General features: G+C 41.7%; 1 protein-coding gene across 4 annotated transcripts in view; it reads right to left on the bottom strand.

Annotated features, from left to right (window-relative positions):
• The window catches only part of wnt3 (wingless-type MMTV integration site family, member 3), a 74,339-nt gene that overhangs the window by 5,992 nt on the left and 56,331 nt on the right, over positions 1–12,016 (bottom strand). For all 4 annotated transcript variants that reach the window (XM_086304293.1, XM_086304292.1, XM_086304294.1 and 1 more), the window contains one exon: positions 3,915–4,156. In XM_086304293.1, the coding sequence (XP_086160419.1) occupies positions 3,915–4,156 (242 nt within the window). The remainder of the gene's footprint in view (positions 1–3,914; positions 4,157–12,016) is intronic.

Raw genomic sequence — 12,016 nt, 5'->3', positions numbered from 1 at the left:
CCTGTTTACAGCCTAAGGCCTTCTGGTGAAACCTAGCAGTGTGTCAGGCTGTTTCTTCTTCACTCTGACGGATGGAGTTACGCTGTCTTTGAAGACAACAGCTTATTATGTAACCAGACACCATTGTTTCACAATCACAGCACACTTACTGTGGCTCACCCATTACACTCCACCAGATATAGAAAAACACACACTATTGGTGTCCTGTGACTTCGATTCCAAAAAAAGGTGAGGGGCTTTGTTAAATGAAAACACAAACAGATCCAATGATTTCAGAGCGCTTAACCTACATTTAAATAAAAAGACATTTTTTAAAGTTTGATACCAGCAGTGTTGGGCAAGTTACTTTGAAAAAGTAATTAATTGTAGTTACTAGTTACTGCTTCAAAAAGGTAACTGAGTTACAAGATTCTAAAAGTAATTAATTATTTGATTTGAACTCTACATTTCACCTTTAAAAACGATTTCCTTTGCCTTGTTTGGTATCATTGTTTTCAGCACAACCTCACGTGTCTGAATTTACAGTTATGTTTTCATTTTGGCATACTGTATTAACACAATTGATCTAAAATCAGACAAAAAACATAAAATCTGAGTAGAAAAAGTTACATTTTTTACTGTAACAACCACAAACATATTTAATGAATCATATTTCATAACTTTAAATGCAAATATAAATTGTCAATTTTAAAATATTCACAAGTTTTGCAAACAACAAAGTTATTTGCAGCTATTTACCTCTTACCCCTTTTTTAAATAACCATTTCAAACTATTTACAGAACAATCAGCTGTTCTGCTCAATAACATGCCACAAAAATTATTTGTGCCACCAAAAAAATAATTTCTGTCCACTATAAAGGAGAACATCACAGCCTGATACCTGCAGGTCTGACAGCAGCAGGTGTATCACTCCTGTTTCTACCTGGAGACAGCAGTCGCCTCATTGTTCTGACACACAACACAAAACTATCCACAACACTACACGCTAACTACACAAGACAACACATTAACTACACACTCCAAACATGCTAAACGTCACAAATCTCTCACATCTCAAAACTCGCTCACTCCTAAAACTTCCCCCTCTTCCTAAACAACCAAATGTCATGTTGTCATATCATTTTTTTTATTGGTCAACATGGTACATTTTTCCACCAACACGAACGGGCTGTTTTTTCTTCTTGCTAGCGCTGTCCTTAGACAGTAATCCTGGCGAAACTATTCAGGAAAAAACGCCGCGTATATATTGTTTATAGGTAGCGCCCAGATTACTTACAGCTACTTCTCTGCAACTGATATAAGATGCGGTAAGACAGTTCTGCTCAGTTGCCATTTCATATGACACCAAATGATTTCTCCCTGCACCAAGACTCTCTTACTGTGGAGCTATGATGCTGCAATATCCCCAGAAAGTGCTAAAAAGGGTGTTCCCCAAGTGTTGGCTGAACAGAAGCACCTGTATTCAGCATTAATGGTGCCCTTACAGATCTCCAAGCTACCTATTCTATGTGCACCGACGCCTCACTGCATCATTATGGATGCTAACCTTTGAACTGTGTACTAATAATGTTGGATGTTCTTCACTTTACCCTGGAGGCCATGATTTTCCCATAATTTTCAAAAGGAATAAAACATTTCTGATGGCCCGAACACGGGGACAGTTTTCCAGTTTGCATAAATCTTAAATGAACTCAGGCACAAACAAGTTGGCAACATCAGGAACATTTCCAATGTTGCCTCTGGGTTATTAGAATCGTTATAGTATTTTATAGTCCTTGTCCCACCTTTTTTTTAAGCATGTTTCTAGTTTTGGATCCAAAATAAAGAGATTTCTCTCTTAAAAAATCTGAACCATATTGCTTTAACACCATTAATCAATAGAATTAGAAATCATTGTGCAACATTTTTATTTACATTTTACCTAGCATCCCAGCTTTTTCCCCTCTATGATAGTTATACAGAACAGACCTTCAGGCTTTCAACAGCTGGAATATCTGATCTACGGAATTGCACGACTTGAGTTTTGAAATTTGTATGAACACGACTGGAGAATTAAGCTCCTATTTTGCTGACCACACTGGCAACTAGAGCTAGAAATTCTTTGATGGATCCACTGCCAAAAACTCAAGGAGACCACTTAACAAGCCACAGACAAAGTTTACAAATGTTTGTCTGGAAGCTAGCCATATTTTCCCCACCCACAATTTGACTGCAGTCAGTGTCCCAAAACCAAAACCCTTTTTTTTTATGTTGGCTGCTTTTGAGAAAATCTTGAGAAATACAGACAGTGAAATAACGTTAATCAAAACTATGTTTGTTAATTATTTTTGATATCTTTTGTAAAACTGAAACAATAAGAAACTGTTTGTCTACACATTTCATGTTTATTGTTTATCCCTAATGAAAAGAGGTTTTCATCTAAATGTCCAATGAACGACACTGGATGACATACTGTCCTCATGTTGGGCATCCCTACTTGCCCTGGCAAGCCTAAGTGGGCCCTCCAAAACAGGGGCCTGTGAGCCCCGGGCCCCTGGAGCTCTGGCTGTTAGCCAAGGCTAGCGCTGCTCCTGCTACCTGCTGGGCCCATCAATCCGCCTTTGTTTCCCTTGTGTCACACCGTATTATCCACACAAAGGGTCCAGCGACTCACGCCCCCACAGCCCAGCTCTGCCCGGAGCTGGCATTCCCTAAACTCCCCAAGTCCCCCTCCTCTCCCACCAGCCACCCCTCCGCCAACACCCTGATCCGAAATCCCATACACCACCACCCACTGCAGCACCTCAACCCCCCACTTCCTCCAGGCATCCACCAACAGCACCACGGCAGCCAACCCACAGCTTAAGGTGGCCAGGGTACTGGTTGGTAGCTCTTGCTTCCCTAGCATGAGCTTCTCCATTAATCACTCCCAAAGTGGCACACTCTTCATCCTTACATCCTTACCTCCTTCCCTCCATCCTATCCTTCCCTATCCCACTGTGCACACTCGGGCTAGGTTGGGAGAGATCCCCTTTCAGCCTGTTTTCATGACAGAGTCAAAAGGGCGTGTGAATGGGGTGTCCGTGGGAGCTGGACTGTGTGAGGCGCGCACTGGCCTTCATGCACAGTAGGGGTTGAGCGGAGCCCCCCGGCCCTTTTCTATTGCCTGTAATCTCATTTGGCCTCCCCTCTCCCTTTTATTTGACTGAGGAGCTTGGACTGCTCACACTGCCCATTTCTGCCCAGATTCCTTCGCCTCTGACACACAGGCTAATTCATTTCCAATCAGCAACCTCACACGCAACACACAAACGTCTGCCTTTATAATTAGGGACTGGAAGGCCTTAAGCAGGACACCTGTGTGCCTTGTTTCCCACTGTCAGGTCTGGTGGGACTGCCTAATTGACGCAGATAAGTGTAGGGATAGTTTACACTTAGCATTCTGCGTGTACAGCACCTGATGGATGCCTCCAGTACATCAGCTGTCAGGTTTTGTTGAGAGATTTACCACACTGACCTTCTTTCATGTACGAGTGTGTAAACAAGGTTGGGAAAAACCAAAAAAAAAAGCCCATGAGTTTGAAGATAAATGCAATATAGAAGATAAAGATGACTAATGTGTCAGTGCTTGTACCTGCACTCATTTCTCAGTGCAGCCAGGAAAGGTGGATATTATTGTAATTGCCCTAGTTAGTCGTTTGTCAGCAAAAGCCCAGGCAGCTCAGGCAGTGCTGAGCCTTAGGGTGGAAAGTGTTAAACACCAGTTTTGTAACAGCTTGCAGTAGCCTTACCTTCAAAGACTGCATTTTAAAGTTGGGTGTTGTTTGGAAGAGATTATTTAGATCCCTCTAGATCATTTTTTTTTACTCAGTAAGCCTGTATGTCAGTACAAAAATCAGCATGAAAGATATAGCAACCTAAAAAAAAGTCCTACCTTTATCTAGAACAGGGCCGAAAATGGCCAGGTTGTCCTTGATGGTGGTGCAGTTCCATCGGCGACCCCTAAACTGGTGCTGGCACTCTTGGATCCCCAGCTTGACTCCTTCAGCGACACTGGGCATAATCTCAATGTAGTTGCGACAGAAACGCAGCTGTTTCGGTACGAGGCCGGGGATAGAGCCACACAGGATTGGTTGGGAGCCCAAAGATGAGTACTGCTGCCCCAGTGCCAGGGACCTGTGTCACAGAGAGAGGGAAAGCATCGTTAAGTGAGATCAGCACCTCTGTGTTAAACACACAAGTGCAAAAAACACTTATTTATTATTTTTTCCTGAGGATTTGCATCAAACCTCAAGACATATTCAGCAAAAGTGCCTAAATAATTGTACCCATTGAATAAATTTGGTACTGCTATCTGACTTTTAGGAACTTTGACATTTTTATTGTAGGTTTTATAAGCAAAAAATAAATAAAACTAACCTGTACATTTCTCACATTAGTTTGGTATTCTTTCAAAAGCCCTTCCCTGTGCTTCCCTCACATCTTCTGTGCCCTCTGTGAACTCAGTTCCACAATAGCAAGAGTGGTAACCTGCCAGGGAGGCCTCACTGAAAGGCAACCTGCTCTGTGAGTGGAGACTGCTTCTGTATTCATTAATCTCCCATTACACTATAAATGTAGCCCTGAGAGAGTACAATGATTCATACCTGAGTGTTTTATTGATTTATATTGTTTATACTAAGAGCTCCTCTTTATTTTGCTAATAATAAGCCCACTTCAGGGCAGGGATACAAGCTATTAGTACTGACTTCTCAAAGTGTTTCCACTTGTTAGCTTGCACAGATCTGCTGATCTAACTGATAACACACACAAGAACCTGTCTGTTTAGTTTGGGGAAAAGCCCCCTCGTGTGATTTTGAATATATGAAAACACCTGCCCTTGCAGTACCGTCATTAATTTGCGGTTGTCCTCTGGAGGTGATGCGTTAAGAACACTGATGGTGATGCACGAAGATGGCACGTCTGAGGCGATGCGCCTCACCAGAGGACTCGTGCAGATGTGTCTAAGCAGGGATTAATCACTGCCAAACAGTCGAGCTCAGCATGTGTTGCCAGAAACCATTATAGTTTCACTCAGGTAATTAATTTTAATTGCTTTCTATTTCTCTTGAAATAAAAGACAGAGAGAAGACGTGTGTGTCATGCCCATGTTTTAACACGCTTTTCATGTTGACAAGCTCAAACAAAATTTTCTTCCAGAAGCTCTCTTAGATGCCAGATTTATATTTCTTGTTTATTTATTTCTATGCATAGCCTTTATCACCCCATGAAAAATATGTGTTTGAATACAAGCTTGCCCAGCTGCTAATTGTTTTGCAATGTATGCATGTGATTTGAGTGTGTACAGGGTAAGAGGTGTAAAGATGTGCTGGCAGTTCACAGGAGTCTGCAGACTCTGCAGCACTTAGCGAGTCTGACTGGACAACGTGGCGCTGGGGGCCCTTAGAGGATCACGCGGGAACAATTGATGCCGATCAGATCAGAGCGCCACTCGGGATGACCTCAGGACACCCGCAGGGCGCAACCCAATCATAGCAGGCACTGACTCTGACAGATGAGTGCAGTGCAGTGCCCCACCCGAACACACAAGTGAAGCCATTGAAGTTGGGAAGAAAAAAAAATCGGCTCTTAGATACTCATGTGCACTTCTACATGACGCTCCCACCAAACCCCCTGCACCCACATCTTCCTTCTTTATACTGTTTTTCATCTAAGCATTGGTAGCCTTAGATTAATATTTTGCCAGGTATTAAGAGTTACTAGCGGAGGTAGCATTCTGGCACATGAAACTGTTTTGCTTTTACAGACGACCTAATGTAATTTGATCATCCCATAATCAGCTGAGCCAATTGTGTTGCTGCTGTGAGGTTTGTGACTGACACAGATACACAATAAACAATTCTTATGTTTCACGTGGAAGCTCATAACAAAACTTGATCTGATACTCAAAAATTATCGAATGCTGCTACGCACAAGGAAAAATACGCTTGCTGTCTATTAATAACTCAAAGTTAACATGCCATTTTCTCCGATTTCATGTTCCCATGCGGAGCTAGTAATTTGATAGTGCTCATCAATCTCCATTCATGTTCTTGTCTTGAGTTTACCCAAGCGAATGTAGCCACATTATCTCATCTGCCAGTCTCAATCCCACCAACATCAGAGTTCAAGTGTTGCTGACTTCACTCCGTCTGGTGACTGAGTGACTAAGGACCTTAATTACACTGTCTGCTAGATGGGTTGCTGCCCATTAATCTCTCAGTCATGGGATAGACCAGAGAGGATGATGAGCCACTAGATGAATGCTGGTGTCACATGCTCCCCAACAACATCAATGAGCTACCTCAAAGACAAATCTCTCTTGCTCAAGTCAGATATTTATGAATCAGACCACTGTGCCATTCAAAAGGATGAATCTGTTTGCTGTGGTGGGCAGGATTTCTGATGGAATCAATTAGCTAACCACATGGGACTTTGTGGTGGTCATAGCGTGTTTAAACAACAGGCTGTGGATCTGCCACGCTATTTGTCTTTGTTTGCAAAGCATGTGCCTCGCTTGATCCTTATGGATAGATAAGATGAAAGGGATACGTTATTGGCTAGGTGTTAATGAGAGTTACAAGACTCATTGTGCAAACAGACACACACGAAGATGCATGCACAGAGACCGCATGTGTGCACTGCTGATCCTGCCTGCTTTGCCTCACTTCTCGGAAGCTACGCGCAACGTGTCTCAACCGAGTGAGGGAGCAGCAGACGCAGAGACCTCCAGAGAGGCAGAATGCCGGGGGAATCTGCTGCAGGGGATGAGACGAGCAGAAGAGCAGCAGCAAACGGCAGGGCTTGGCAGGTGCATGCCCGGGCACATCCGTGTGGGGCCTCTTCTGGCCTGGGGGTTTACAGCTTGGTTGGGGGTTTTCTCAGTATCTAAACCGGACTGATGTGAAAGTATGATGGGCCACTGGAAACCACAGAAATGAAGCAAAGGAAACAAAGGGATTCCACCACACACCTTGCTGAGAAATGGGAATTCACGCAATCAAGACTATAACACTGTCAACAAAAACTTTTGGCTCAGCCACTCCCAGTGCAATAAAGTCACTACTGCAGTCTCTGCTGCTTGGGGAGGAAATTTAGGTGCAAGGCATGTCTTTATTGCACATTTTAGTTCTTGTTTTGTTTCTGAGCAAGCTCAACCTGAATAGAAGAGTCGACTCATGTGCTGTGTCGTGGGAGGTCTGCGTTACAGGGTTCAGTGTGTGACAGCTGCCTATATCCAGGGACACGAAACGTACCAGGTGACCTTCTGAACTTGTTGAAAACAACATGACATTTGACCTCATTGCCGTTAGCACGATGTGTCCACAGAAGTTCATGACCAGGGCCGATAAGCACAAATCTAAGCAGCTCGGGAGTGTTGCTCTCCAGCCTGTTTGCCTCGTTAAGCAAATAGAGGGTCATTATAGGTGAGTGCCCACAGGGATATGAAGGTGTAATCAAATGTGACTTCAAAATGGCTTGTCAGACTTTACCAGTGTTGAAATACACAAATTTACAGATTAGTGTGGACAAACCTGCCGCGGGCACCTTACGCTGTTTGAAGACTTGTTACATTGGTGTGATAATTCTAGACAGTAAAAGACAGCATGACTTTACAAGAGCATGCACCAACAGAGGTCATACAGAAGAGCTGAAATTCAAATTTCATAACTATTGAAGTTTATCTGTCAAATTTGGCACAGATTGCTACACTGTCACTTTGTGTAATCATCAAAATATTATTCTTTGTGTTCATTATGTTAACATCAGGGCTACTAATGTTATCACTCAGCAATAATAGTGTCACTCATATTAATCTGTATGTTTGTTTATTGTGTTTTAAATATTTTCTGTAAATTTGTCAGGAAGAGCTAATCCCAGATTTTGTGTTTCTCAGTAATTAAGCAAAATTGTTTATTTATTTTTATTATTTATTTATTTACATATGGTGTAAAAAGATGTGCTTTGTCTTGACTAGAAGCATACTGAAGAAAAAACTCTTTTTTGTACTTATATTTATTAATTATAACTATTTGACACAACCTGAACAGAGGAAATTAACCAAGCTGTTTCATCTAGCTTATATGTTTTTAGCTTTAAGCTAACAGATAGCTCTGTGTATAGTCATCCTACTTTTAAAGTAAAAGCATTACAGTATCGTATACTACACCTTTAATTGTTCTGCTTTTGGCTTATAGCCACAGTGAAGCGTTATTTTAACAACAAGTTGGGTTTTCTTAGCGATCTCTACCATGTGTTGGCCTATTGTTGGTGTGCTAGTTAACTACACGCTCAGTCACATTTTGCTGTTTTGCTAAAGCTGAAAAACTAAAACTTTAACTGATTAGTACTAGAAGTACAATGACCCAAGCATGTTGTAATTTTACATTGTTGATCAATGTTTAAAGCTGATTGATGATTACAGGCTAGTGTATTTTATGTTTATTATATGTTTTGCTTGTAAAATGTGGAAAGTAACAATTGCAGCTATAGTTTGTAAGTCTAGTTAGTTAGTATGCTAACCGTGGCTGTGCTTGTATATATGCTGGTAATGATTTTATTGGTTTCTAATTCCAACACAATCTTTATTTACAGTACATGGCAACAGATGAAATGCTAAATTTGCATTAAACATATTTGTAAATGTCGTGTAAGATGTCAGAGAGCAGGTAGAACTAATGGTGCATTTGTCTTCTTTAATTATAGAGGCCTGCAAGTATGTTTGAGTTTTTATGTTTGACTCTGTAAATTATTCCAACTAATCAAATTGTTCTCCTCTTGGGCAGTAAACTAGGAAAGTGCAATATGCAAATCTTTAGTATACCTACAACAGTGGTATACTAAAGATGCTACAGATGAAAGATTTGTCATTTACAAACAGATCTGATGCTTTCTTCAAACTTTATTAGAATCTATAGAAATCCAATATTTGTGCTCTTAGTGAGAATTGATAATAGGTACCCAGGCCAGTAATAACCACTGGTTTATGGGACTATTTGTTGTCTTAAAATATATCTTTTCCTCTTGCTTTATCGGTGTCCATTAATATGTAAGGCACAATTAACACCTGAAGGTGATCTGAATGCACCTAGAGGCTGTTTACTAACCCCCAATTACCAGACGTCAAACCAATACAATGTGTTAGGTGTAGTGAGGTTAAATGGTAACGTCCAAATAGAACAAACATCCTAAGCCATCAGTTAGAAAATAACCAAAAATAAAGGTCCAGTTTAAAATCCATATGTAAAGTTAGCATGTCTAACAAAACTACACACAATCATTGGATAGTGGAGTGGTGTGGGAACATTCCTCCTGTCTTCATGAGATCTCTATAGTAGGCAGATCCGAATTTAACACTCGAACCCTTAATCTTAAGACAATATTAGGAGACTATTGCTGGTATATCTTTTATATAATTTGCTTCTTTTGTGTTCACGGTTCCAGTAAAGTTCTGTTTGGCTTATGCCTAGATAGCATAAAAGATGGATGTTGCTACTGTGAGTCAATTGCATTCCTTTTAATGGCCAGCAGGAGGCGACTCCTTTGGTTGTCAAAGACTACATAAGTCTATGGGAAAGCTGCCCTCAGTGCCCTTTCTCCGTGACCTCAGTAAAGATTTTCCTCTTCACTTTATGGGCTCCATCGCTAACTTGAGGGTATATCAAAGACAACATGAAGTTTATTTTGCAAATCATTGTCATTGTTGGAGACAGAAAGGAACGATCATGCTCACTGGGTAACATATTGTAAATTACTCGTCATTAGCCAGTGAGCGTGTGATGCTTCTATTTCACGCTCAGATCCACCCCTGCTTTTCACATTTGGTCTCAAAACACCAACATGTTGAGGGCAAAAACGCTCAGCTCGAGGTAACATTTCCCTAACCACGTTGCTTTTATGGTGGGTATGAGTTACGGTTGAGGATTAGGCCAGAAAAAAGGGTGCAGTATGTAGCAGAAGACACCCACTCTCTACCAGTGGATGTCCCACATTATTAGCTATGCTTTTTGCACGTCGATGCAAGCTGATTTCACATGGACTTCATATTAGGGAGCTGGAAAGTTAGACATTTGTTCTCATATGCACCTCGCTGACATGCTAGTACAGTTCAGGGCTGCAGTGGCTTTTCTCCATCAAATGTTTCTTTAACATCTGAGTTCATAACACTGGCTTTGAGTTGCAACATATGGCTTTCTGGTCCTCTTTCTCAGCTTTTGGGCTACATCTACATCCACCTGTTATTGTTATCAGTGCACCCTAATATTTCACTCTAAAACCAGCCCTGATGTGTTCCAATTGTTCTTAGCCGTGTCTGAATAAGTTAACTTATTTCGCATAGAGGAACTTTATAGATATTATAGTTGTTTTGTTAGCGTATGCTGGGTCTGTGCCTGAAGCATTGAGTCCCATGTGTGTTGTGTCACTTCTTCTGTGAGAGCGACGCTCCTCTGCAGTAACAAACTGCAAGACTGTTGTTTGCATTAAACTCTAATCTGCCGCTATATGTTGATGCTGCGGCTCAGCTTGGGAGATTTGCCTGGAGGATGTCACATTGCTAAACGAGGCCGTAGCAAAAGCAGGCGGCACCGTGCGCCAAAAACACTGCCGTCGGTATCTCATCTATGAATCCCCCCGACAGAATCCACAGAGAGATAAAGACACTCGAAAGAGAGTAAGTGGGCCAAGGAAAGTTGCCGGCTTTGCCCGAGGATGGGACTTTTCCTGGTGGAGGCTGGAATGCAAAGCTGCTATCTGTGTTTTGTTGTCTTCTCTTTTTCTTCGGCACACTTTTGATTTGTAGTCCAACAGCTCCTGGCTGATCAGATAAAAAATGACAGGACCCCTGAAAAATGTTCAAACCTGTTCTGTCTTTCTACCTCCTTCTGCCTCCCCTCCTCTCCAAGTTCTCTCTGCAGACTGCTGCGGAGCATGCGGAGTTAGGACAAGGAGCCCCTGCAGTCACAAGTATGGAGACGTGCAGAGGGAAACTGAACATGGTGTAAACTTGTGAACCTCCCTGTCAGGAAGAGAATGAGAGCAGCAATAGCTCTGCACTGAAGTGCTCTGGGGAGTATAAGGCACTGATAAATGAATGTCAGAGCGGGAACTTGGCATCTTTCTCTGCTGGTAGGTGGACACAACAGAGTCTGAGCTGTTGTCTTGAGAGGACAGAGCTTATTTGAGTCCTGAGGGAGTGTTTGAATGAACCGCAACTCAAACAGCGCATTGTCCCCAGCTTCTCTTCATGAAAGGCAGCTTGTTGGCACTCCTGCTCGAATTGTCAGCGGCAATGCATCTCATGCAAATCATAACTCACACTGAACTGTTGCAAATCTCTTACTGTATTTCAGGAATTTCATTGTGGTCATTTCAGACACCACAAATTGTCTTTAAAAGTAATTTTAAAAAATTAATGGCTTTAATTAAATAAAACACGGTTAAGAAAGCCCGCCGGTTCACACACACTTCACTCAGAGCTGCTGCTGCAGTCTGAGACACTGCCCATTTCTTTGGACCTGCTGTTGCAAGACCATGCAATCTTTATGCAACTTTTCTCTCCTCTACACGTGTGTCAGTCTGGCAACTCATTGGCTGGTCTGGTGGCTTAACCTCTCTGGCAGTGTTTAATTTTTCAGGGCTGTTGTTGTGGTCAGAAAATCTTAATAGCAAATAAAAAAAATATAATAAAAAATACTAATAATAAACTGAATTATTGTCAGAAAATATCAGATGGTTTTTTTGCTGTGTATCTGCATGCAACCAGAGAATGTTCAAATGTGACTGATTAGTAAAATTCTGGCAACAAAAGGAAAACAGAAAGCTTTTGGTTCTGAAAATCTTTCAATGAAACATTCCTGCGTGATTTACTCGATCTTTTGTTGTTGTTGTTTGGAGAAATTTTTAAATTTTGTGGTTGCAAAGTAAAAAGATCTTCTATTTGAAATGAGACCCCTTCTATTTTTGAATGATAGCCTCCTCCTTTTCTCGCTGCATCTG

Source organism: Aulonocara sp. 'chitande type north' Nkhata Bay, linkage group LG8, assembly GCF_057382095.1.
Source record: "Aulonocara sp. 'chitande type north' Nkhata Bay isolate Kocher_YH1m ecotype deep benthic linkage group LG8, A_spYH_male_GT1.1, whole genome shotgun sequence".
In the NCBI taxonomy this organism is placed as follows: domain Eukaryota; kingdom Metazoa; phylum Chordata; class Actinopteri; order Cichliformes; family Cichlidae; genus Aulonocara; species Aulonocara sp. 'chitande type north' Nkhata Bay.
This window is presented reverse-complemented; position numbering and strand designations above follow the sequence as displayed.